Genomic DNA, 27,504 nt, shown 5'->3' with positions numbered 1-27,504 from the left:
GCAACCAAGTTCTTGCATTTTTCATACACTGTCACAATTTTCTGGATTTCCAAGCAAAAGTGTCCGATTTAGGTGTGACAGCTATTGACAGAAAATAGTGTGTAGAAACATATATTTTTTTGAATTGCTACCAACAATTACCATATACCATATTATAATTGTATTTTCATGGCTGCTCAACAATACAAAGTGGTCTTCTGATGACCAAGAAACTGAGTTTTTATGAATGACAAATTAGCCTTCTTTTTTTTTATCCAATCCACCATTTTATTTCATTTTCCCCCAATATCCAATATGAGTACATTCATAATATTGAACCAATCTGCCCCAGACCCACATGAATACATTGTATCAATAGTTTAAACAAAATAATAACAAATCTAAGAGAGAAAAGCAATTAAATTAAAGAAGACAAATCAACCACTTAAAATGAAACCAACAGGACGCTTCCTGTGATGCAAATGAAAGAAAAAGACCAGTATCCAATACAATATTGCAAGTATTGCTGCACCTTTTATCTCCACATCATTTCATGAAATTAAATATAAGAAATAATGACATTTAACAGCAGACAGGTATGTCGATGAACGTGAGCCTAAAACTGTATACTGACACGACAGTTAACACAATCTTATAATCCCAGCGCCATACTGATAAAAAACAATCATATCAAACCCTTTAAGTATGAAACACTCACATCCAGACAGACCTAATTTACATACATCTCAGTCACATACTGTAAGTTGTTCAGGTAAGAACCCGTTTAGTAAAGCAATACATACCATGGTCTCCAATAACTGCACACCATATATCCCTGGATTTAAACAGCTACATTGTTTTTGCTCACCTTTTACCTGTAAGGTCTTTAGAGGATGCCTCCAGTTAAGCTACATTCATTAAGGAGGGTTGCTCCAGTTTTATCAACTGGATGTCGAAAAAAATGGAGATAATACACTTAAAGTAAAAAAAAAAAAAGAATCAGGTAAATGTCTTCAAACTAAAAACACGTGATGGTGATGGTGGTGGTGACATGGACAAACACTGAGACTCTCCAGAGTTGGTAGTATTCATAGATTGATTTACAACTTTGTCATGTGACTGTACACTTAGCTGGTTAGTGTGATGATGGTGCTGTGATGTGGGCTTTAATCTAAACAAGGAAAAGGGAACTGTGATGTTAGGCCTGCCAATTCCGGACGTTACTGTCATTCATTCACTCAAAGTGTTTGATGTCGGTACAAAGTACAGTACCAATAAAAGAATAGCTCTTTGTTACTTATAAGGCTGGTGTCACATAAAATAAAACATAAAAGGATATGAAAGATCTCTGTGAGGAAGACTGTTCCTCTCGTCTTACATAGTCAATTAGGTTTTTTTAATGGGGGATCTGATATGGTCAATAACTGACCAAAATGTCTGGAACAAGTTTAATAGTCTTGAAATTAATAAAAGCAGAATATAGCGACAATAACACACTTTAACATAGAATGATTACAAAACACTGAAAAATATTTTTTTTTGCCACAAATACAATTAATTAATGATTAGGATCGACACAGTCTGCATTGCAGCTATGTAGTAATAAAAAAAGAAAAGAAAAAAAAGGATTCTATAAAAAAAAAAACTAGAATTCAGTTGATTTTCTCCACACAAAACATGCTGCAATAACAAAAGGCCTGCATTTCAACATTCTGCTTCTGTAAAACTTCAACAAAGAAGTAGCACTTAATCTTTGATCCAGCTAACCGTTCTTACATTATATTACAAAGAGATGATGTAAAGATCACTTCTGTCCCCATGCTTCAATCGGTTTCTACGCTAATCCAGCAAGAGCACTGAAAAGCGAAATTGTGAGACATCTCAATCTGTTGCAAAGAGACTTAATATGAATAAAAAGGCCTCTGGGGTATACGATCACATGCCTACAGCCCTCTATGTACAGTCTGACACTTTAAGCCCCGATTCAGAAGAGACAAAGCAGGATGTGCAACCCGTCTGGAACAGAGTCCCCTGCAGGACGCGTATTTACGAATCCTACTATGGCCATGCCAAGACCCGTCCTTCAATAGCATTCGCGCACTATTGGCCAGGCGTCCATGCTTACGCAAGGTAACGTAACCTGATTTGTACAGGTCCTATCCCCTGACCAATCGGCTATTCTAACCTTAACCACTCAAGGTCAGTGCCTAACCCCAACCAATTGAGCTGCTCCGTAGGGTGTGTCCATAGCAGGATTCGTAAATACGCCTGCAGGACAGCAGGTGACAGCTCTTAAAGAAATCACACATGAACAAAGAAAGATTTTCATCTATGAAGATTATGTGAAAAAGGAAGCTTTTCAAAATGTGTCCTTTGGTTTTGCTTAAGACATTGGAGGGCATTGTTTGGCTTTGATAACTTTAATTTGATTTCTTTTATAAAAAAAAGATTGGATTTTAGCCATTTAAAATGTCTTGATGTTCACAAAGTAAACTGCACAAGACAAGAACAATGTTTCCTCAATAAGATACATCAGAACCACAACAGTGCGCTGCCTGTTTCAGTAGCATCTGGCAGATGTTGACAATTATAGTCATGAATGAAGATAGTAGTCCCTTGTTGAGGGGGCACTGTTCCAGTTTTTACTGTTGGTGTCCGTGAATAAAACAAATGTCCCATACTAAGATTATTCCACGTTCAAACACACACACACAAAAAAAAGAGATACATAGAAAACACCTGCTTTTCTTAAAAGGCTAATCGTATTGGTTTGAAGAGAAACAAGGAAGGGTGAAAGCCAGTCCAAAAATAAGGCCAGCTAAATTGCATAGAACTTGAGTAGTGCACTGATGCATCAAAAGGCTGTGCTCCTTTCCTCTGTCAACTTTGGCAACTCTGCAGAGTTCCCTCAGAAACCACCAGAACTCTAACATTTGTCTCCACTCCTTGTTTTGTCTTCTTGGCAGAAGACACTTAAACACCCAAAAGTTGAATTTGGACTGCAAACAACAACTAAATAGTGTTCCAACTCAGGTGCACAGAGATTTTTCAATCTAAATGAAACATTAAAAAATATATGTAAAGATGGCTGTTATATTTTGTGAATGCTATGTGGAGGAGCACAATATGTACTATTTTCAATTCCTTTAGAATAAAAGGACATTTATAGGGTAAGAATTTGTACAAAATACTTCTCAGCCAGTTTAAAATATTAGAGAATTTTTTTTTTCTCTCCCCTAAAATGATGTGAAGAGGAAGACAGCACAGCTCGGACTCTATTTGCACCTGTTCTCAATGTGAAGCAAAGACGCCCCCACCACTTCCTAAACAACAGAAATTGTATAAAAGCACCAGTTCAGTTCTGGGCCTGCATCAGTTAGCACGACCATCAGAACTTTAATAGGTCAAACAGGCCCAGATTTAGGTTGCTCCACCTTTCTAGCAGGGTGGACCTCTATACACATTTGACCCCTGTGACAACGAGGGGAGTTCAGGAAGAGATAGGACAGCGCCTGGGCTATGCAGCCATCAACTAACAGGGACTTCAGCCTCCGCGTCCTTGTCCGAAATCTCATCCTGGATCTCGTCCGTGTTCCCTGAGTCGCTGCTGGCCACAGAGCTGACAGAGGGAGAGTTCCTGCCGCCTTTAATCATTCTCCGACAGGTCTCCATCTGCACGTCCAGGCCTCGCTTCATGCTGCACATCTCCATGTACTCGTGCAGATGTCGGTTCATGTCACTCTTTGCTGTGGCCAATTCCAACTAAGAGAAGGGAAACGGATTAAACAGGGAGGATGTTAGAGACTGGGCGAAAATTACTGAGGTGACGAGTGGGGGGGGTTACTGAATCTAGGCCCCCTGTAGCTTTATTAACATTTTAACTGAACTCTCCCTGAAAACATCCTCCCAGCTAATATCTCTGTATATAATTGGTACAACTTGTTAAGTCCATAAAAAATGTTAATGCATAACCAAACGCCCCTCTGCGGACAAATAAAGTTCTGTTTGACTTGACTAATGGAACAATAATTTTCACGGTATCTGGTTTGCGCATTTTAAATCTTCAAACCAATAGCTACTAACCGAACAGTTACTACCACTGTCAGTGTCTAAATGAAGCTCTGTGCAGCTCAAGGAAAGGCTGAAATAAATATAAATCTGATGTGAGAAAAATTCAAAAGACACTTCTCCGTCTCTTAAAAAATATCGGACTATCCTTCCTACCATTTATGTACAGTCCTAAGAATAAAAAAAAAAAAAATCAAAAGATAGAGTATTTCCTGGACTCAGTAGATGTAGTACATATTAAACATGATACTGTTTTAGCAGTTAGTATACAAACATATCGACATAAATGATACAATACATGTGAACGTCAATAAAACTGCGACGTTGGATGTCACTGCCGATTTAACTTCACAAATAGACATCAAAATGTGTTCTTTAGAGCTGTTTCACCACCATCCACAATTTTAAATGTGAGTAGTTCCTCCATTAGTGTCCATCAATCACAGCTGATGTTTCTTGTTTATGCTTTTGATATGCTTTAATCTTTCTTTGTGCTTGCAAGTCGTTTTTTTTTCCCCACACACACAGATTGCCTACCTCGATCTGGCCGATGGTCTCCTGGTACTCCTGCTCTCTGGTCTTAAATAGTGACTCTGTCTCATCAATGAGGCTGCCAAGACTTCCATCCTGGGAGTCCTTAGAGAGCACACAGACAGAGATCTCATCCATCTTGTATGAGTAAATGTCTGACACAGCAATGATCTACACGCTGCCTTGCATGTATTTGAAAACTATATACTGTGCAAAAGGACCATGAATGCAGACAGGACTCACTGGATCAGGGGCTTCACCGTTGCCATCGGCGGGGGCGGCGGTTGTGCTGGGCGTTGCGGTGATGGTGCACGGCATGTTGTAGTTTGTGAAGTCCTCCCAGAGCAACAGAGTCTCCTCGTTTTCCTCCCACGTCAAACTGTCGCAGTCGTCATCAATTTCAAACGTCTCGCGCCTGGCAACAAAGGAGTTATCTGAACAATGTCTGCGTAGGGTCAAGGGGGCCGAGAATGGAAAGAACAGGAGAGAGAGGGAGGGAGGAAGGGAGGAGAGGAAAGTACAAGTATAACAGCTACCAGATTCAGCAAAGGTCACAAGCATAGAGGAAGATGTGCTTATAAAGAAGACAAACCGATGGAAGGAAGAGTTTATGGAAAACAAGAGCTGGCACTGAACTTTAGTTCGAAAATAGTTTAGGGGTTAGTGCTTAGTAAACAGGTAATTTCATAATAGCCAATATTTTGATAATTATCTATTATTATGAGAGTAAAAACAATTAGAGCATCCATAAAAATACTACTGTGATTTTAACAAAGCAAATTAATGCCTACAGTACATATATCTGCTGAGGTTTCCTGAATCAGCATACTGTATGTTAATCCATACAAACACCAGAGCGAAATGAAGGAATACACAATTGACACAATTCCATCAAAACAACATCTGTACTGGACTGGTATGGTGTAACTGCAGGTAATGTTTAGGCCTGTGTGTGTGTGTGTGTGTGCGTGCGTGTGCGTGTCACTTACAGCTGGTTGAGCATGCGTTTCATTTCGTCCGTGATGTTGAGCGACCCGGGGCCATCCTCCTCTGAAGGGCTGGGCTCAGCATCCATCTCTGAACTCTCTTCATCGGACATGGCTTTACGCTCTTTTTTCCTGCAGCAGGCCACAGCACCCTGCGAAACCCACACACCCACACAAATAAATAAATAAAACACACACGTTGCTTGACAGTCCAAGGCATACCTGATGAAAGATCACAGAGTTTATTTATTCAGTTAGCACATAGTTTAGCAAATGAATATGCGCTATTGATCATCATCAGCACTCATCCTCAAAGTAACTTTTCTGAATTGGTCTACAGCTTGTCTGCAGACACTTTCTGTGTGGACACTCCTTTATAAATACTGTAAATATAAGCAGTTCTATTGAAATATTGATATACTGTAGAGCAACATATAGGCTAACATCAGAGAAGCCACCAGCTTGATTCACAGTGAATTTATTTCAGGCATTAGTCAGCACCGTCGGCGCAATGCGATAACCTTGTGTGCAGCGAAGAGTCACCACATCAGCATTTAATTTTTCTGTGTGTGTGTGTGTGTGTGTGTTTCTGTGTGTGCATGAATATGTAAGAGTCACTGCCGTAAGTATTCTGTATGTTTATATGTTTGTGTGTGTTTGCGAACATGCAGGCATGCATTCCTGAACCTTTGGAACGGTCACTGAGTTTATGATCAGCCAGTGAAGAAAAAAACACACATTGAGCCACAGGCAGCTCTGATTACATTTATAGAGTGCTGACTGTTACCTTCACAGAAGAATTCATATTTTTTTACTGTCAAACAGTGAAACATCAGATGGGTACCCACCCTCTCTGGGAGCGACCGGGCCGGACTGACGTTGAACATCTTCGACATGTCCTCCGAGTTGCGTTGCTGAGCCACATCGCACAGTTTGGCCGTGATGTCGATTCGCCTGCAGATGTCCATGTCCACCCGCCTGGCTTTCTCCTGGATCTGGGTGTCCAGGTCAGACATTTGCTGCATGGGTAAGGATGGTTGTTTCAGATGTCATGTGCAGTCCAAACACATTCTCACATTATGTACACATAGAGTATGTTAAGTTGAATCACTGTGGCAGGCGAAGAACTTAAGCTGGCTGCCATTAACTGATCATACTAGTCTTATAATGTCAGTCACAAGGAATGAACAAAGTAGGTGCGTCCATACCAGTTTATCTTTTGCACTTTTAATGGTGAATTTGACAACCATCCACTTTTCATACATGTAGTATTTAAATGTTTACCGTTCATATCATATTTATTCATGCTCTTTTTATTTTAACGATGATTTTTTTTTGGCATTTTAGGCCTTTATTTGTGACAGGACAGCTTAGACATGAAAGGGGAGAGAGAGGGGGAATGACACGCAGCAAAGGGCCGCATGTCGGAATCGAATCCGCGGCCGCCGTGCCGAGGACTGAGCCTCTGTACATGGGCGCACCCTCCACCAGGTGAGCCTCCCAGGCGCCCAATACGACAGCTCTTTTAAGACGTCATTTTACGTAACCCCCTAAGATGCAATTTTATCATTAACTATATAATGTCCTTTTTGTTTCATTCTGATCTTGTCATATTTTGTTTTATCTGTATATATATATATATATATATATATATATATATATATATATATATATATATATATATATAACACTAAGCTATTAGTTTGCATCATCATTTTGTCAGTTCAATAATTATGCAACATTTGGTAGGGCAGATATGGTTCATGCAAATAGGTCACATATATCTTGGTTGTTACTGCTACAGTGAAAGTTTAACAATATGAGCCACACCGAGAGCACAAAATACAAGATGCCTAACCACTAAAGTCTAACCTAAGAAATCTACTACTTCTACGTCGCTTACCCGTCTCTGGATTCACACATCAGGGATAAAGTCAAGCACAGAAAATTATATAAATAGAAATCAACAATGTACAGATGCCAAAAGGGGAGAGAAACAGGGTAAACAACAAAGCTTTACCAAAAAACAAAAGCAATATCTGACTTTATTTATTTCTGAGCAAGCACTAGCATTGACTGGTCCCATTGCAGTATATTATAAGGGTATATCACACTTGAGCAGAACTGCCAGAGAACAAAACACGGCTGTACAGAACAGGAAGTGAGTGCTATTTGAGCTTTTTTTCAATGAGCTTGTCTTGGAGACTTTCTGGCATTATATATTCTTCTCAAATAAGGAAGGAAGGAAGCAGGGAACGAAGGGTGTGTGAGTGTGTGTTTAGTTGTTTAATCTAGACCTGTATGAATGACAGCCTTTATCAGAATGATGCTTAGTAATGTGCAGGAAAACAATTGTACGTTCTTCAAACACTGTTGGAACGCTTAACATGATTGCTTTGAGTATGGAAGATAACACAGCACTTTCTCTATGGTGTGAAAGCTTTATCAGACTTGGGGAAGTGATGGTGACATCACCTTAACACTGAACAAATACTTACATCAGTCATAAGACTCTTGAAGACCACGAGTTCAGCCTTCAGTCTGTCCACCTTCTCGCACAGCTCATCCTGGACCTCGGTTGACTCCTGGGCGCTCTGAGAGGACGTCACAGTGAGGGAATTAAAATAAGACACACAATAGATAAACAAAGATACTATTAGGGTTAGAGGAGTAGGCTCGTCCTCAATTAGCTTGTAAAATAAAGTTCAACATAAAACTTTATAACACACATAAAAGACTTGCATTAAGATAAGGCCCCTCAAAAAAAGCACACAGTTACACATTTTCATATTGGTTGCTGTTAAGCTTTTTATGATTGAGTACCCAAAGGTCATGGTTTAATTTATTTTACATATTACCAAATAACTGAGATAATGCAAATGTTAGCCTCTGTTGAAAGCATCTAGCGATACTCAAGGTGTTAGGAGCCATGTAAGGAAAGGTAACCATGTAGAATCCTTACATGTGTGTTAACTGAACATACAAGAAGGTAGGACACAGAGATTTGGGTGTTTCAGGTCCAAGAGGCCAAAACTGTATAGTTCAACATTTCGGGAAATATGCTTATGGGGGACTTAGATGAGATGGACCATTCCCCTTTCATGCCTGTACGGTAATTATGAAGATACTGCCAGTAGCCTGATAGCTTATATTAGCATAAAGACTTGAAGCAGTAAGAAACAGCTAGCCAGGCTCTGTCTGAAGGTAACAAAATCAGTCTAGTACAGGTTGGTAGTAGGTGGATATTGTTTCCATTTGACAGAGCCAGGCTAGGTGTTACCCTAGCTTCCAGTCTTTATGCTATACCAAGATGTCAAACGTTACCTTTAAGGTTCAACTTTAAATGTTGTCTTCCAAAACATCTGGATCACCCTCATCTACTACACTACATTGACAAAACTTTAAGATCCTATTTAGCTAGTAAACATGTGCTCAGCAATTTGAAGACTGAATTTTACAAAGACTAAAAGGATGACTAACCCTATTGACTTCATTCTGTCATTAGAGGAGTGCCACTTTTTGTTAACTGTATTAAGTCAGCACAATGTAACAGCCCTTTGGCTCTCAGCCCTTCATAATAAATGGCTGTTTGCACTGAATTTACTATCTCTGAACAGATTTCCAGCTCTTCCATACACAGCGGCACCTATCTGTGTTCTGTAAAAGGTTAAAGCCCCCGTGGGATGGCACTCCACCTCTCTATCTGGGGTTTTGCTGACCCAGAATCCAAGACAAACATGCATGCTGTCGCTGAACGATTTGTGCAAAAGCAGAGAGAGGAAAGGATGTTGACCACACGGGGTACTCGCACCAGCTGGGATGCCTTGTGATATAGCCTCAAGGTGCGACACTTTAAATTGATTTTGTCTCTACATCTATTTCCTCTGCCTGCTCTGAACAGAAACATAATGGTAGACTGCTTGTGATATTTTATGTTTATATCTAGATCTAAGACAACAGACTCCTCCTGATGGGTATGTAATAGTTTTTTTCTAATCTGACAGAAATCCTCTTAATGCTTTTAGCCCAGCTCTGTTAAGTCCACACAAAATAAAAATCCACAAAGATCTGAGCTATATATAAATGTATATGCATCACTTTTGAAAACGGTATGTGTACACACGGCTTTTCCTCTTATCATATTTGTGCTCCTTGTCTGCATGTGGTAAATGGCCCTTGGCAAGACTTTAAATAGCTATGCATGTTAGTGGAATATATTTTATTTTGGATGTTTTCCAACCTGCTGCATGGTTTCCACCGTGGACTCCAGCTGCTCTCGCTTGGACAGCTCCTCCTCCCATCTGCAACACAGAGCACAGAGGTGGGTCAGTTACTTCTGGGCCCCGTCCCATGAGGGCCACTAGACAGGTTAATGGTACTTTTGTGGGGATAATACTCCCATCTCTGATTACAAAATGCCCTTGACAATGTGGGTTTACACCCACTACCCATCCCTCCCTCCTTATTTTCAATCTTTTGTCTCTTTCCTCCTTTGGATGGTCATCTTTACAATCCCACTGCCTCAATAAAAAAAACTATAGAGAGAATGGAGTTCCATCCTTCTCCAAACACAACAAACATTGCTCATGAATAGTTTTTAAACCTGTAAATGACTGCAGAGAGACCTTTTAGCTTTACCACACCCAAAAAGGTGGATTATTTCAGCTGCAGCCTGAATTCCTTTATGCTTACTGCTTCTTTCCTCATAATGTCTCAGGAGTGAGTTACAAGATCTCACCGATGACAATTCAAAAAACCTACAACAGATAGAGCCTAACATGTACACTACGGACCCCAGTGTAAAGTAATTCCAATATTAACTGAAGAGAAGGACTGAATTATTCATCACATCATAGTCGCCAGTAGGGCAGATAAGTCGCACTAAAACAAGCAGCTCGTATTATTGGTCTAGTCAATTTGCAAGCAATATAAGATGACCCAAGACTGAGAGTCTATAGCCATGTACTGTGAAGCTGTACTTAGGCACAGCGGTGCTTTGAGCTAACGCTCATGACACAATGACAATGCTAAAATGCTGATGTTATGGAGGTATAATGTTTACTATGTTCACCATCTTACTTTAGTGTGTTAGCATGCTGTAGCAGCAGTACAGCTGAGGCTGATGAGAATGCAAGGGGATCACAAAAGTGATTGAATTTAATCCTGAGGGTGTCATGGATGCCATGGCAATCATTCTAATAGTTTCTGAGATATTTCAGTCTGGATCAAAGTGGTGGACCGACCGACCAACGAACCATCTCTAGAGCCATAGCGCTAGGATGGCTAAAATAAAGTGCCAGACCCACCCTCCCCCTTATAGGCTGCAAGCTATGATTAGTAACGGTTCTCTTTCCCTCTCCTGACAGGTCCTATCACTCATCTGCGCCATGGTAGCTATGTAAAATTAGAAGCCTCTTTAACTGCCTTGCGGTATGAACTGCACACAAGGCACAAGGAACGCTCAGCCTGTACTGCATCAGTGAGTTCAGCACGCTCCTACTCATCTTGTTCCTTTGGATATGAGAATGCAGGCATGCTGAGTCACGGACTCTTCCCAAAAGAGAGTTCAGAGATGTTCAGAATGAATAAGGAACTCATTCAGTAATATGAAGTAAGTGTCAGACACCCATGTGAGGATGAGCCACTGTGGGCCACTTGGACGACGACAGTGGAGGAAAGAGAAGGGGTTTTCTGTGTGTGTGTGTGTGTGTGTGTGTGTGTGTGTGTGTGTGTGTGTGTGTGTGTGTGTGTGTGTGTGTGTGTGTGTGTGTGTGTGTGTGTGTGTGTGTGTGTGTGTGTGTGTGTGAGAGAGAGAGAGAGAATGGGGCCAGTGTGTGTAGGCCTACTGGTGTAAGCAGCACATGCCTGACCATATATGTTTACTGGGTGAAAGCTGACATCTGATGACCACTACTGCATTCCTTTACCATGGAGGATCACAAACACAGCCAAAAGTCGCTTTGGTATCACAACATGCATCACTAGAGATTCACTTTCTCAACAAAACGCAGCCATGTTTCCATTCATGTACACTGTCTAATTAGGGAGAAGTATTCCTTGGCAGGGCGTGCCAGCTCACACTCTGATTGAAGCCTCTAAAAATGCTGGCAGAGCTGCTTCACTGTGTCCACAACACTCCGCCTGTCTGCCGCAGGACTCTCGCTGAGGTCGTTGGAGTTCACAACTGCATCACATCCTCTGCAGACACAAATCCGTTTGTCACTGCATCTGCACTCACTTGTGTTGTCACTTCCTGAGGAAACCACCACAACGTCCTTTCTTTAATACCGGAGGTGATAACTGGACAACATGATTAAATCGACTTACTGGTGGAGGGAAAGCCTCCCTGTGTCAACAATATGTCAAGGCCATTTAGGTCATCTATCAAAGGTAATGAAATCATTGACACAGCAACTGCTTCCACATTATTTGGAGCAGCTTCAATTCAGCAATCCATAAAAGTCGAATGGAAAACTACCGTCTGTTTTAAAGACGCATCCAGATAAAAAAAATGGCTTATCCAAACAAAGATGACACAACCACATAGCAAAAGCATTCTATCTGGCCCGTGGTTCTGGTTTTCCTGTACCTTTGGCGTGACTCACACCCGGCGTCTCCTTACAAGGACAAAGACAGCAGGAGGGTTGGAGTCTGTGTCCAGTCATAGACATGTATCTACTGCTAGACACATCCTTTGTAATTTGGCTCTAATAAATCAAAAACTAACTGTGCGGTGTTACAGATGTGTTTCATTTGCTGCAATAAACTCAGTGGTTTCTTTTCCATTTTTGGGAGGCAAAAATAAACTAGAAATAGATAGTTAGCAAAGCCAAAATTTTATTATGGAGATTCTTTTAGAGTCACATAAAGATAGTATCTAATTTCCATTGAGAAAACTATAAGCCCTTTACAGAATGAATCATCTTTATTTTGTTTTATCTAATAATGAATACAAGGTAATTGCTTACTTAAATCAGTATTGCATGATTAACTACAGTAGCACTTAAGTAGCAAATGAAATGAATGAAGAAAAAACCCTGGAATATTAACTTTTCAATGGATGCAAAAAGAAAAATACAGTAGAGAAAAATATGTGAAAAACAGTGATTTAAGAGGATACTGCGGTGCAACACAGGGAGAAAAATGAAGTGTCTCTCATCAAATAGACATTTTCTCATACGATTTTTGTCTGTTGAACAATAGCATTCCTGCAGCGCCTGCCAACTAACACTCCCTGCACTGTGTGGTATGTCTGGGAGTTTGCACGCGAGCTGCCTCACTGTTCTCCCATCACTGTGCCAGAGGACACCACATGCACACATCCAAATCTGTTTCACTAATGTTGTGCTTGATAGTTTTTAATGACATTCATAATTATTTAATCTAGGAGGTTGATTTATAGCTGTCAGAATTAAAATGAGGAAATATATCTTGGAGGTAACTGTCAAATGAATCTTTATTATTTTAATGACCTGATGTTCAAGTCCCAAATATCTGTTGTGCAACAGGCGGTAAATACCAAAGCAGCACTGATTTTGCAGTAAATAGCAAAAGGAGCACAGGGAAAACTTTGAGGTGTGGTTGCGTATCATTCAACAAAGCCTCTGTTAATCATTGCAAATAAAAGTTTGAGTCAGACAGCACCCTGTTTAAACTATACGATGTACTGGAAAGTGTTACTTACTGAGTGGAATTTCTCAGTAACCAGACATCAAATTACAAGCTTAAAAACTGATCCTATGTATTAGAGCAGATTAACCTATAAACACAAATCTTTAGAGACTTTATTACAACCCTTTTAATTAATTCATTTTATTCAACTTCCACCCTCAAGTTTCTGCTATTCCTCAAACTATTTGGCATTAACACATTTCTGGTGTCAAAATACAGTAGTGGTCCTTTGTCCTCATTTACCTTATGTTATTTTCTAACAATTATTTAGCCTACCAGTTATATCAATGAGGGTAGGCTAAATAACACAAACACCTCTCAGTATACTGCATTACAGTTCAACAGCAGCACAAACTACAACCTCCAAAAGGACCATAATGTTTAATCAACACCTCTCTCCAGGACTAGACGACTATTAGTTTTAGCTAGATGTACCTAATAAACTGGCAACTGAGTGCATATATTGATCTGTTTATGCGTGTCTATATCCCCGACAAAAATACATACATACACAAATAAATACTTATTTTGGGGTTTATTTTTGTTCCAATGTTCTAACATGTTTACAAGTAATATTATTTTAATTTATTGATTTATCTGTGTTGTATAAGTCTAAAGTTACATACGGGTATATGAGAATTTTTTGCCCAAATCAGAGCATGTATGGGTTACTGGAGGTAACTGGAAAAAAAATTATTATCAGTTATATACAGTCTATGTTAGCAATACTAATATGCAATATGCAAGAATATTATCAAATCACAATCGTTAGTATACCTTACCCTATAATCCTCAGCCTACTTACACCTGATGTGTTAAATAACAATAATCATGCTTTTTTGTGAAGACACAAATCGTCATGTGCCTTTTCTACAGCAAGGCTCTGCAAAATAGAAATCTCTTTCTAAACACTAAAGATTTTAATAGGGCCATTACAATTCATTCTCTTGAGGGCAGGCAATAGTAAAACAGGAAGTGTTATATGATAACAGATTGAAGAATCAATACATCTGGCTACATGCAGGACAAACACCTACTCAGCTGCTCGTATGAAAAGAGCCCACTGACAGCTTTGACAAATCACATCTGAGAGTCCAGAGCGCATGTGATTCCTCCCATGGATCCCTATAGGTGCCTATATAATGTCTGCTCCATGCCACCAGCATTAACCCACTCTCTATGTGCAATTATACAGTGTACAATCCGGGGCCATAATTTACTTTCAGAACAGATTCTTCCAATAATCTTAGGCGGCTAGGAGGAGCGTGATGGGAAGAAGCATCTGTGGCACAGAGATGTGAAATAGTGAGCAATGTAAGGCTTTCCTGAGAGAGGGGGGGAGGTATGACCAGTAGGTACCCCATCTTCTCAAGCCATCTTGTGTCCATGGAAACCGTGCCATCGGAAGTGCATTCAAATGAATTCCTGGCTGGTCCAATCATGTAAACTGCGCACAGAGATGTCGGGCAGGATCATCGCTCACTGACCGAGGATTTGTCTGCTTTATGTTCCACAAGCATGGCCAGACATAAATATAGCCCTCCTAACACAGACAGGACACAGACACCACCAGGCCGAGCAGGAAGAATGTCGGTGTTGCTAAGTGACCGCAGGCATTTTCCCAAGCCACCATTATCATTGAGCCTTAGGGAGCGAGTAAATTGTGCTAGTTGCTAATACAGGTGGCAGTATTTGTCATTGTTCATTTGATTTCTCGAAATCTTGTTTTTTCAAGAGGAGAACTTTTTATTTATTGGTGACATCATGGAGTACAAAAGCATTTTAAACACTCCTGAAAGAGGTGTGGATATATCTAATGTTACAGAATATTCCTTGTTTGCCCAACTGTCTTACTTCTAAATGATGACTCTCTACTTAATTTATCACAATTACATCAGCTCATGTGTATGTTACAGGTCTGACAGCCCTACGCAGCAGCAAAAACAAGACTAGGAGTCTACAGCCTTGCTAGCATCTGTGAGGCTGTATTTGGGACCAGCGGTGCCAGCATGCTACCATGTTCACAATGATAATGCTAGCATGTTGATGTTTAGCAGGTATAAGGTTTACCATCTTAGTTTAGACTGTAACATGTCAGCATGCTAACATTTGTTAATTAGCAAAACAAACATACAGCTGAATGTTCTGAGTTTAAGTAGTTTAAAGTATTGGACAAACAAAACTGACCTGATAATGGTGCTAGAAAAAAAGATCAGCCAATCAAAGTTATACAATCCATCCTCTGGGGACCATAAGTGTGTGTACCAAATTTCACTGCAAGCCATGCAATAGTTGTTGAGATATTGAGATAAAGAAGCAACCAAGTCTACCTCATGGTGGCGCTCTAGGGCTGGGCAATATGGAGAAAATCAAATATCACGATATTTTTGACCAAATACCTCGATATCAATACTGCAACGATATTGTAGTGTTGACTATTGGTGCTTTCACAAAATATTTACACAATGAGATTTTTGATAAATAATCATCAGTAATGTGGATATAATGACTAAGTGGGTAAAGGAAAATAATAGAACATTTACAACAGTCTGGTAAGTTCAGAAAATGACATCACTTTACTGTAATGCATCCTTTAAAACCAGGAAAAGACAACACTTATGCAATATTACAATATCCAAAATCTAAGACGATATCTAGTCTCATATCACGATATCGATATAATATTGATATATTGCCCAGCTCTATATTCAATTCAGGGAAATATTCAGTCAAATTGTAAGCATGGAAATTCACAGTAACTATGCCTATACATTCTGGAGTGGGGGGTGTAATGAACACAAGTATGATAAATGACACCAAGCCTCTTCCTTATAGCCTACTATCTTATGCGTCTTCCAATAAACCAGGCTGGTTGAAGCTGAACTTTGAAATATGACTACAGTGAACAAAAAAGGTTAGCTTCGCTATGAAATATGAGGACTTCATCCTAAATAACTGGTCATTCCCTCCCCTTCTCTCTTAATCGGTCTGCAAAGCTTGCTTTTATCTAAAGGCTTTGAAAGTTGTTAGCGATAACCCTCACTAAGTATTTTTGGAGATCTTTGTGCAGTTTCATTAGACAAGCTGGTACATTTTTCCAGCAGAACAATATCAGTTGGTACACACTTTTCAAAGTCTGGGATGTAACGCATGTTTGGAACAGATTGGATAAAATGACATTAACATTGAGGATGAGAGGTTGTATGCACTGGGAAATGTAATCTGTGAGTTTGATGAATGTTCTCTGGCTTAAACCAGACAATTACCTCTTAATTAAAGTTCTTGCAACAGCAGTATGTTTCTACACACTCAAACAGGGATGAAGCTTCTATAAGCTTCGTTTGTGTCAGGGGATCTTCATCAGTCATTAGCAGACAAAAACGTCATCTAGCAATCTACTGTAAATCCTCGCTCAATGGAAGAACTTGTCAACACTAAATGAGCCCTGAGAAGCAAGTTCAGGCAACATAAACTAATATACAACATGGACTAGCTGCATCACAACAATGCGGCAACATTAAAAAAGAAAATATAGCCTGGACACAAATCATGTTTCTGATATCCTTTGGAACAAGGTGAGACTATAACAAACTGTTTTACACTGATCAAAGCATCTATCTAAATAGAGGGTTTGGTACGACACCAATGGATCCTCCCTTGATGGATTGGCAGATAACTGGGAGCCAATGTTGTAACATGTCTAATCCTCTGTCCTGACCCGGCCCCATAACGTTGCCACACTGACTTTTCCCCGGCAATATGGGTGTGAGCTTGACGTGTTTGCACTGCGCGCACATGCATTATCTAATTGCTTACCGGTAACTCCCAAAGCCTATCCTAGCCCTCTTTTCTCTGGCCTGAGGGATGCTGATGCTTGGTTAGCTGTAAACCCTTTAGAGGGGAGGCAAACCCATAGGTGTTCACTGTTCCAATGTAATTACCACCCGGTTACAACTAATAGGTATGACCTGAGAGCAACCTGAAAAAATATTGATAATTGCTTTTCAAAGGAACTTATGTAAGTGTTTATAATGGCAACTTTTCAAACTATGATAATGATAAATCTTTGTAGGGACATGCAAAGGTGTTGCCACTGTGAAACCACCCCACACTTAATGGTTTGTTTAAAATGCTTGACAGTTAAATGTCTTTGCCGGCAGAACTGGCAGGAAGTCAAAAGAGTTTCTGTCAACAAGAGTTTCTTACAGTACTAAGTAAGAATGACTGACAAGCACATGGAAAGTGAGTTTTTATAACTATTTTTTATCTCAATATATACAAATTATAACTAATATTGCTTTGTTTTCTCTCTCAAAACTCATTAAAAAGCAACAAGCATAGATGATATTAACACCCAGGAACAAAAGTTCATCATTTGCTTATTAATGTAATCAGCAGCTTAAAGGTCCAATGTGTAGGAATCATATATAGCTATCAACTCTCTAGCACCACACAGTTCAAAGTACGTATTACAGCTACGGTAGCCTACACGCTTCAAAAAGCCGGTCTCTTGCTCTTTTCAATGTCCTTTTTCTTTTTCTGGGCGAAGAAGTCTCCTGTTCCTGAAATTTGGATTTTGAATATGTGTGGTCCTCCATGTTTCCTTCTTCAAACTTGCCGGGGCCGGGAAGCTACGATACCCATTAGCAGCACCTGTGAGTTTATCATGTGACATCGAAAACGCAAAAGGCGGAGCAGTATGTCCTGTATGTCTCTTACCGGCTAACGTAGTTCAAGATGGCGCATGAATATGGAGCGTCTACCCTAGTTCATGCAAATGCAAATGTAAAATTTCAAGCCAAAATGAATACTTGGAATTGATGGTGGTGGTAAATATTCATGAAAAAGGACAAGTTTGTAAACGGGCAACACAGATTTTGATAATGAACAACTAAACACGTTACACACTGGACCTTTAAGGGGAGGGGAGGGAGGGTGACAGAAAAATCAGTTTTCCCTGCAATCTTCACTGCAAAGCGACCCCACCCCACATCCTACAAAGCACACTGTGCTGTTTAGTTATTTTCCCACTGATGTCGTTCTCTGCAGTCCACATTATAGTGCCAACATAATAGTTTGAGCCCCTGGCTATTGACTTAGCATACAGTACAAGTATAAAACATGTATCTGCACAAAACTCCAAAGGAATAACAGGTAAAAACAATTAACTGAAGAGATCCTTCTTAACAATCCTACTATGGAGAGGCTTTAAGTTGGATGTTCTGGTTGACAAATGACATGGATTTGTGAGATTCCTTGGAAGAGCACAATAATAGGAGCACAAACAACAGTCTGCATGCCCAGGCCATGTTAGGGTGGAGTTGCACTGGGAGTGACATTAAAGAAGAAAAGAAGATAAAGAGGTTCATTTCTGGCACAAATCCTCACCGGCCAGGGTGTGTTAGGTCAAATTATGTGAGACATAATAGAGCTATGAGTGATCATCACTAAACAAATGTCTTTTGTACCTCTGGGTACACACGCCTGTAGGATGAACCCCAGGAGTGACTATAAAATTGCACCCGCTCCATTTAGAGAAAATCTGTTTTTTTGACCAAAATTATGTTTCAATTAATCACGTAAAGAGAACTGAAACTACCCCACATGTTAAGACTGAATTATGTTGTTTTTTTTTTTTTTTACCATTTAGAGTTTCAGTAAATAGACTGCATTTATATAGTGCCTTAATCCAAAGTGCTTTACAATGTGGCTCTCAATCACCCATTCATACACACTCACTACACTGAGCACAGCGAGCTGCCATGCAAGGTGCTGACCTTTAGGGTTCAGTGTCTTGCTCAGGGACAGCAGGGAACAAACCCAGCGATTAACCAATCTGACCCACTCTACCTCCTGAACCACAGCCAATTATAGTTGATTAATCAACTAGTGGATTGTTTTTAATCGTCAAATTCTCATGTTCCAGCCATTCAAATTTGCTTTTATGATTGTGAACGGAATATAATTGAGTTTTGGACTGTTGGTCGGATAAAAGATCTTAAGATGGCACCTTGGGCTCTGGGAAACTGTGATTTTTAAAAATATATGTTTATACAAATTTAATCAAGAAAATAATAGAGAGTTGCATCCTAAATAAAAGTTGACTTTCTATAACACAGTAAGAAAGCTTACAACTTGTCAACGCAAACACTGTAGCTGCGATCAACAGCACTTTCATTTACCACCTCACACCAAAAACACCAAAATGTCTTGTTCTAAACCCTCAACAAAAGGTTGAGGTGGACTCAATATATATATATTATTATATTCTTCATGTTGAGTTTAAGGTGACTGTTAACTGTCAGCTGTAAGGATGATGCTGTTCTTAGTGAATACAATGCCATGACAGTGCTGGAGCAGTATGCAGGGTACAAGGGACAGTTCATTTACAATTCATTGTAAAAAACAAAAACAAAAAAAACAACAACATCAACATCAAAAACCTGTCCAGCGGTCTGGGGGAAATTTGGTTTTGAGACCCTCAATGTACAGTATGTCATAAATTTTCTTCTGCTTAAATGAGATAGAAAATCAACGCTTTGAAGGATGTAAAGATGGAAAACAGCTATCGGCACACTCAGTAAAGATGAACCAAGAAGGCCCTAAACCGATAAGGAGAATGCCATATTTGTGATACAAATGTACATTGAAAATCAACACAACAGTATGAAAGACCCAATGTGTAAATCTTTCGCTTTATAAAATACATTTCAAACATTAGTGATATTAACAAACCTCTCAGTTTTAGAAAATATCACGTGTTGGCTAGTTCACTTTGTTTGCATATGGATCACCAATTGTGTCTTTACCATGATACATTTTTTGCTTCTGCGAGAGCCATAATCAAAATGCTGCAACAGGAGGTTAAAGCGCTTCATCTCTCACTACATTACGATTTCCAAGGAGCTCTGAGGAGAGAAACATCTGGACTACCTTAAGGACAAGCATGTTATAACGCAGACGTAGATTTATTACCCTCTCGCACCCCACCCTGCTATCTGACATTATATGCTGCTCAAAGAAGGTGCCTGGCAAAAAAGCATTTCCTCTGGAATAACAAGATTTTGAAATACAGTGGTTATTAAGTCAGGATGCTGTGTCAGCACATCCAGGCCTTTAGAAAAGGTGTAAAAGCTATTCAAACTGAGCAGGTCTGAACAGAAAGGCAAATACACTAAATTATAAGGTGTAAATAAGGATTAGGTCTGATGATTATGGACTTAGCAGCGAGATTTACTTGGCCTATCAAACTGTACGTCTCCTGCTTTGCCTCAAGCCACAGCTGCTGCAACAATCCACCAACCAAAACCTAACGTACAGTACACTCTCCCTATGCAGTCAGCTCTTACGAAAGACAGGTGCATTTCTGCACTTTTAAATATGGCAACCCGCCACTGATCTCAGCTATATCGATAGCCCTGAATAATCAACCACAGCTGCACAGCACAGCAGCTCCAGACACAAGCACAGAGAGAACAAAGGCACGACGAAGCAGAGGGGGAAACACACTCCCGTCATGGTATCAGTCAGATCAATACCGACATAGAGAGAGACCACATTTCTGTTTCTTGTCTTAATAATGATCTGGGTCCATGGACAACTATGTTCCTTAAAGAATGAAACTGGCATTGTTCTATATTTTTCTTATTGTCAACAAATCCTATAAAAAAAACCCACAAAAAACAATAATGCGTTATTCTGTCTCTCAATACTTTCCACCTTTCCTGCCCTGTCTGTGGTGCATAGGCTCAAACCACTGGTTCCTACTGAAGATGTACAGTAAATCTTTACAAACTTGTCACAAATATAAAGAATCAGATTGAAAAAAAGCCTCAGTCATTGTCTAAAACAGCAGGGCACTTTAGCAGATGTTTCTAAAAAGAGGTAATTAGTGCATTTGTTGGGGACTATTTTTAACTGCGGAATAATACATTGTTGGTGTATTCCCAAAGGAAAGCCAGAAGAATGTAACATTTTGTGTTGCAGAAATATGCTTCTTTTCTTTTCTCCTAACTTATTAATCATCTCAGGACCCCTCAGATATCCTGATGGAGAACCAGTGCAACAGTGTGGCTCCTTGATGTGTTTCGGACAACAATGGCACAGAGGAAAATGATTTATCTTTAAATGTTTCTACTGACAACAATCCAGGTTTGTAATAATGATGATATCTACAAAATTAATACTTTGTCCAAGCAATAAAGATGACCTATAATGGTACTACAAATTCAAATGCATGTTGTGAGGTTAATCAAAGTGCGCCACACAGACAGGAAAAGGGAGTAAGAAAGAAACAATATAGGCTATAATCTAGAGCTCAATGGTTTTAGTGAACTGATCCTTCTCTCTCTCTCTCTCTCTCTCTCTCTCTCTCTCTCTCTCTCTCTCTCTCTCTCTCTCTCTCTTATCTAAACAGCAGGGAGTCTTCCACTCTGAGAGGCCCCAGTTCAGTATGGCGGCTGCATGCCAGGATGTGGTGCAGGGCTGGTTGGAAGTTGGAGCCTCGGTGCTAGGTGACGGCTTAAAGAAAATCCCTCTCCTGAATAGACGGCCTGGATTATACAAAGGGCAGGTCAGCACCAGACAGACAGACATAGGCTGAAGAGCTCATTAGTGCAGCATGTTTGTTTGTGGGGAAATATGACATTTAAAACACAAAGCCTACAGTTTTGGCATTACGGTCTACCTCACCCTGTAATTAGTCAGTTCTTTAGAAGGAACAACCCTGAATCTTACTTTCAAAAGAGATGTTCAGCTCTGCCTTTCACTTCTCTTAATCTCAGGAAGAAAGATCAAAGCCTCGGAAAAGAGTCTTTAGTGAACTCTCAATGCATTGATCCACACGCAGCTAAATTCAGCTGTATGTGAATTATTCATGCAGAAAGAACATGCCCAGGAGGCCCCAAGATTGTGCTATATGTTCTGGTTCGCTCACATTGTCATCCAGCAGGACTGTTGTTTGGCCTCTGTTAGCTGGATGGAATAATGGAATTACTTATGGAATAAACAACCAATTAGGAGAGGCCACAGCACTGATCTCTGGTTCAAGTCCCAACTGGGGCGCAGGTTGTAGCTGTCTGATGTGTCATTTAGCACTACAGTATGTCTAAAACACTGCATTGCACCTTAAAAACTGTATAATAATATAAATAATCCTAATCTATTTCTTTCTGTCTGTGCAATCGTCTTAAAGCTGCCTCCCACAGCACCTTCATTCCACAGAAATGCATGTAAACTACAGTCATGTGTATACTGTACTCTATGTTCTTTGGAATAAGCAAATAACCACCCCTAACACAGCTCTTTGGAAACGTATTAGCATATTAGCACAAGTATAACTGCTGTCTGCTAGTCTGTGCAGTAATCTGCATAATAGATAAAGCTGTCTGCAATATCTCTGCACCAACAGTATGTAAATACTAAACAAATGTGCACTTCTCCTACTTGTCCACATAAAGGATGCTGTCACAGGCAGACAGGCACAGCTTATATTCTTAATTAACATACAGCTGGTTGCAGACTGTTTAGTTTGTTCGTCAATGTCAGCCACTGTTTTCATGACATTTTTAGCACTATCACATTCTGGTGGCAATTACTGGTAGAGACTCAGTAACCCCCAAGTGATACATTTCACAGTGATACAAGACAGTGGCATAAAAACAGTGTGGATGAAGGCACTGGCATTGACCTTACCCATTTTCCCTTGCTTGCTCGTTTGTCAGTGTGAGAGGTATGTAACCTGGACACTCATATAAGCTGTCTGTATGATTTATGCAGCCTATGCTTGGACAGAGAGAGAGGGATTATGTGTGTGTGTGATCAAGCACACTTTTTCATTTGATGGCAATAAATCTGATAAATTAGTTAAGAATGTGGACTTAATCGGTTAAAGAGCTTTTCCAGATTCCCAAATACATCCTGTAGCTGTGAAAGAACATGACTGTTCTGTATCAAAAGGGTGTTGTATAATGGAGTGTAGCTGTTTTGGAAATATAATCAAGGTCAATTAAGGTTTTTTGGAGCAATAAACTTTTCTGCTCAGAAAAACTGCTACTGTAATAACTGCAGATGCTTGAGGAAACATCTGAATGGAAATAAATAGCATGTTTGTCTACGACAAAATTGCACTTTTTCCACTTGTAAGACAAATCGATAGATTACAAAAAATACCGTAACCCCTTCAAAATAAAACCAACTCATCTGAAAAAGGTACTCAAATGTGATTTTGTAACTTTTGTCTGAAGAGAGAAGTTAAAAAAAGTTGGTACACAGAATAGTTCTTGAGTTTTTTCTTAAATTACACTAATTTGTTGCTATAATGTTGCATAGGTTTACGCTTTTTTACACTACAGTTGTTTAGAAGTTAGAACTTTTTACTTTAAAGCTACTTAAGGGGTAATTCAAGAGGTTAAAAACTTAAAATGTATTTATTTATAATGTCATGAGTTTCATCTTGAGTGCACATCCTGCCATCCTGTCCTCCTGTTCCTTCATATTTCTAGGCCCATAATATACCTCTTTATTGTCCTGGTAAATATGTTTTCTGTTATATTTTAGTCTTTTTATGTATTCAAGCAGCCTCTGAACTTCATGAGTGACTGTGTTATAAACAACAATGTGCGATAAATCACACCATTTTGCCTCAGGCTAAAATAATAGTCTCTTGATCAGAAAGAGGAGTACTGTAAAATGACAGAAAGTAAACAACCGAGTACTATGAATGCAAGTGACCAAATCAGAAATGGACCAGCTGGACATCTATCTCTTTATGTTTGTCCAAACTTGTAAAGCTTTAATAAATCACTAAGCCAGTGTGGGAGCACAGGGGGGGGGCCTCTGTCGGGATTGAGGATGCCTTACTAAGCAGTCTGCATGACACAGAGAGGAGGGGGGTGGGGGTGGGGGTGAAGGACGAAGGAATGGCCGTTAACACAAAGATTACAGAACAAAAAAGGCATGGGAGGATGGGGCTCGGGGATTGAATGCTGAAACGTGACTATAGTCAAGAGGATTTAAACTGGACAACGGAGAGAAAACAACTGGGAGGTGAACTCAGCAGTGATGCAACTATAGAGCTCAGAGCAGAGAAGGAACGTGAAAGGCAGAGAAAGAGATTGATTACCGTGATTATTGGGTAAAAAGAGACTAGAAATGTGTCTTGTTTCTCACTTCTCTAGATGGAAAATGTATATACTGTAATATAAAGAACATGTTTGACACTTTGATACTTGTGTCATTAAAGAAAAATGTGAACACACATAACACCTACAACACAAAAAAAAATTGGATAAAACGTCTACTCAACAGCCACTATTTATATGCATAATATAGGTTATGAGTGAATGTGCAAAGTGCATTAGCTTTCTGCATTTTGCTAGCTAAAATCCTGATTACAAAGCAACTGAGATGGCTGTTTCAATGACTTATAAAGTCAAGAGCACCCATTTTTGCCAAAGGAGGTCTACAATTTGGGACTTCGGCTGCAGCAGTTTTTAATTTGGCTGTCGTCCCAGTCACTGGCCTCCATCTTCTCAAGCAAAAATGCACAAAAAAGGATATGCTGGTGTTACAGAGAATGACTGGACAGGATATCCACTTTCCCAGAGGAGTGGGAGAGCACACGCATTCTGTGTCACTGAGTCAGTGCACTATCCCAGGGAAGTCGGCGTTAGTCATAGCCGACCTCACCGAGCAGACGGAGGCCTGTTAAAATGCCTCTCTGCTTGAATCATGGCAGCAAACAGAAGCAGGCGGCTGCTTGGCCTGTCTCCCTCCAGTAGCAAGCCAAGGGGGCCAGCAGTGACGTACAGGTCAGCGGGGGACGCTGCAGTGAGTTCTCAAGAAAACACAACTAATGGGTCTAAGAACAATTGGTGGAGACTGAGCCATGCAAAGGAATTTCCTCAGAAGACACCGGATCAGATTAATTCACAATACACGTCTTTGTTAAACGCTAAGCTCAGCTCGAATATCTTTCATACCACCTCAAGTGTAACGCTATCACTGCGATGTTTGTCATCTTTCCATTGACAGGCCACACCCACAGCAAAAAGTCACACTGATAAGTTAGAAGTCACACAGTGATGGGCACATGAAAACATCGACATCTCTCAACCAACTGAGATATAATTTCTGAGTTGATCAATTCAACCGCTTAAGTAATTGATCATTTGCAAACGTCATGAACTGTGAAAATGCCCATCAGGTTTTCCCTCAGCCCAAGGTGACGTCTTCAAATGTCTTATTTTGGCCAGCCAACAGTCCAAACCCCTGCGATACTCAGAGAAAAGCAGTGAATCACATTTTTGTTTAAAAATGATAAACAGTGATAAATGATAATAGGCCTAACTATGATAAACGATTAATCGATTATCAGAATAGTTTGCTTATTAGCCTAATATTCTATCTATCGACTAATCTTTTCAGCTCTACTGTGAAAAAGTGTTAAAAACGAGCCTATCTTTAAGAGCAATATTAATTAGTTGTCTTGATTTAATAAATCATTACATTAGAACAACTTCTCGGCTTTTAAACTGCTAGGCTACATCTACATTCAATAAGTCAGCCCTTGAACTTCTGTCAGTGAGTGCCTGCAGTGTGGACTATGATGTAGGCTTAGAAATCACTTTCATATTCAGTAAAATTCCCACAGAGGCTTTAAGTGTGTCTGTGATACATGTTGTAACTAATTTCATTTTTTATCTTTTTTCTCTGTAGATGTGAGGGGAGTGATGATATTGGCCCACAAAGGAAAAGGGGGCCCAGAGCAACGTTCTTTCAGGGCCTTGTTACCTTCTTGCTACTCCCATGCAAAATTATTCATATGGTTAAATATATTAAGGATGTATGCATGCATAAAGATTGCCAGCTTTGCAGAGGAAATAATCTATCAATCAACATGCACGCTAATTTAACATCTGTCTTTACTCACTTTTTCCTATACTCGTCCCTCTCCCGCTTGACTTTGGCCAACACGTTATACAGAGCCCTCAGTTCTGGGGTAATGGTGTCTATTTGGACCCCAACTCCGTCCGGATGCGACCACGATAACCCGGGCCCACGCAGGGTCTCTAAGCGCTCCCCTTGCCTCCGGACGTGGGTGAAACTCCAGATGGTGCCCGGCAATCGGGAATCGGGGCCGTCCGTCTGCACGGCAACATCACGGGCGTAAAGGTGGCGGTACTGCGTTCTTAGCAGAGCTTGCTGCAGCTGGCTCTCCAGGAGTTTGTTTCTCCTCTCCAGTTCGTGGACTTTGGCAAGGAAGCAGCGGAACCGCAGGTTGAGGGTTTTCAGCACATGGATGTTGGAGCCCAGGTCATTTCGCAGTGCGCTGGTCACCGCGCCCGACCCGGTGGGGACGTTGCACATCGGCCCGGGCGGAGTGTCGGAGAAAAACAGCGAGTTCATGTTGGTAAACAACAACACCCGGTAATCCGATTAAGGCTCTGTCTGGTTTGTATGCAGCAGCAACAAAAACAACAACAACAAACAACAACAATTGTTTTTATCTCTGCATATTCCTTCACAAGCCCAGTCCCCCAGGCAGGACGAGCTTCCTTACAGTGCAGAGGCTGAGAGTGACTGAGAGGCTGGAGACGGGGTGACCATCACCGTCCCTGCTGGACTTTCCGCCACGAGATAGGCTACTGACATGGACCCCTGCAGCAAGCAAATAATAAACCCAGAAAGTCCTTTAAGAGGCACCGAGGGCATTATCCTCTGAAGGAGCGAGAGCTTTGACGCAGACCGCAATAAGCACTGGTAGCAGTAGGCTACTACTTCCCGTCACCCTCATCTCTGTATTTGCCTTTGCTGTAGCTATCAGACGCTGCTGATGCTGTGCGGGTTCATATAGCCAGCCGACAGAGGAAGATGGTCCACCTTAGTCATTCCCCGTTCACTGTGGCTCTATCCGGTCTCCATGTGGTGCGGTGGGACGGCAGGATGAAGGACCGCAGAGCCCGGCCTCTCCGTGGTGTGCGCGGATCATGTTACAAAGTGCTAAACTCGGCACTATAGCCAACATCAGCCCCTCCCACCACCCTCCCCCTTTTCTCGCTCGAGCACAGCGAGGAGAAGAAGCACATCCTGGCTGAAGGAGGCATAAATGGGCCTAATTCATAGGAAAACGTAGTCTATAGGCCGATTAACAATTAATTTAAATTAATGTATTTTAACACATTATTCAGGCATTATATTAAGGGTTTTGCATTGTTATAGGCCTACAAATGACTGCTTACTCTTTTCTCAAAATAAGAAGACATCACTA

At 40.4% G+C, this 27,504-nt stretch overlaps 1 protein-coding gene across 4 annotated transcripts; it reads right to left on the bottom strand.

Annotated features, from left to right (window-relative positions):
* Positions 1-243: 243 nt before the first annotated feature.
* On the bottom strand, positions 244-27,237 carry iffo2b (intermediate filament family orphan 2b). Of its 4 annotated transcripts, none has more exons than XM_039796903.1 (9): positions 26,167-27,237; positions 9,805-9,865; positions 8,063-8,158; positions 7,468-7,473; positions 6,413-6,583; positions 5,568-5,716; positions 4,822-5,023; positions 4,585-4,683; positions 244-3,741 (listed from the first exon to the last, which is right to left on the bottom strand). In XM_039796903.1, the coding sequence occupies exons 1-9, from the start codon at positions 26,640-26,642 to the stop codon at positions 3,508-3,510; spliced, it is 1,494 nt and encodes a 497-aa protein (XP_039652837.1). In that variant the 5' UTR covers positions 26,643-27,237; the 3' UTR covers positions 244-3,507. The 4 variants fall into 4 exon arrangements, with proteins under 4 accessions (XP_039652837.1, XP_039652839.1, XP_039652838.1 ...); XM_039796905.1 differs by having other exon boundaries at positions 4,822-4,993; positions 26,167-27,234; XM_039796904.1 differs by lacking the exon at positions 7,468-7,473 and having other exon boundaries at positions 26,167-27,236.
* Positions 27,238-27,504: the final 267 nt, after the last annotated feature.

The sequence above is a fragment of the Perca fluviatilis genome, chromosome 4 (assembly GCF_010015445.1).
Source record: "Perca fluviatilis chromosome 4, GENO_Pfluv_1.0, whole genome shotgun sequence".
NCBI classification, from domain to species: domain Eukaryota; kingdom Metazoa; phylum Chordata; class Actinopteri; order Perciformes; family Percidae; genus Perca; species Perca fluviatilis.
Note: the sequence above shows the minus strand (reverse complement) of the source record. Positions and strands in the feature narration are given on the sequence as shown.

Excerpts from the sequence above, each read along its gene's own strand:
- iffo2b (XM_039796903.1), bottom strand. The coding sequence starts at position 26,642 with ATGAACTCGCTGTTTTTCTCCGACACTCCGCCCGGGCCGATGTGCAAC. Across the intron at positions 4,684-4,821 it reads ACGGTGAAGCCCCTGATCCA|GACTCCCAGGATGGAAGTCT; the intron begins GTGAGTCCTGTC and ends GTGCTCTCTAAG. Across the intron at positions 3,742-4,584 it reads AGACCATCGGCCAGATCGAG|TTGGAATTGGCCACAGCAAA; the intron begins GTAGGCAATCTG and ends CCCTTCTCTTAG.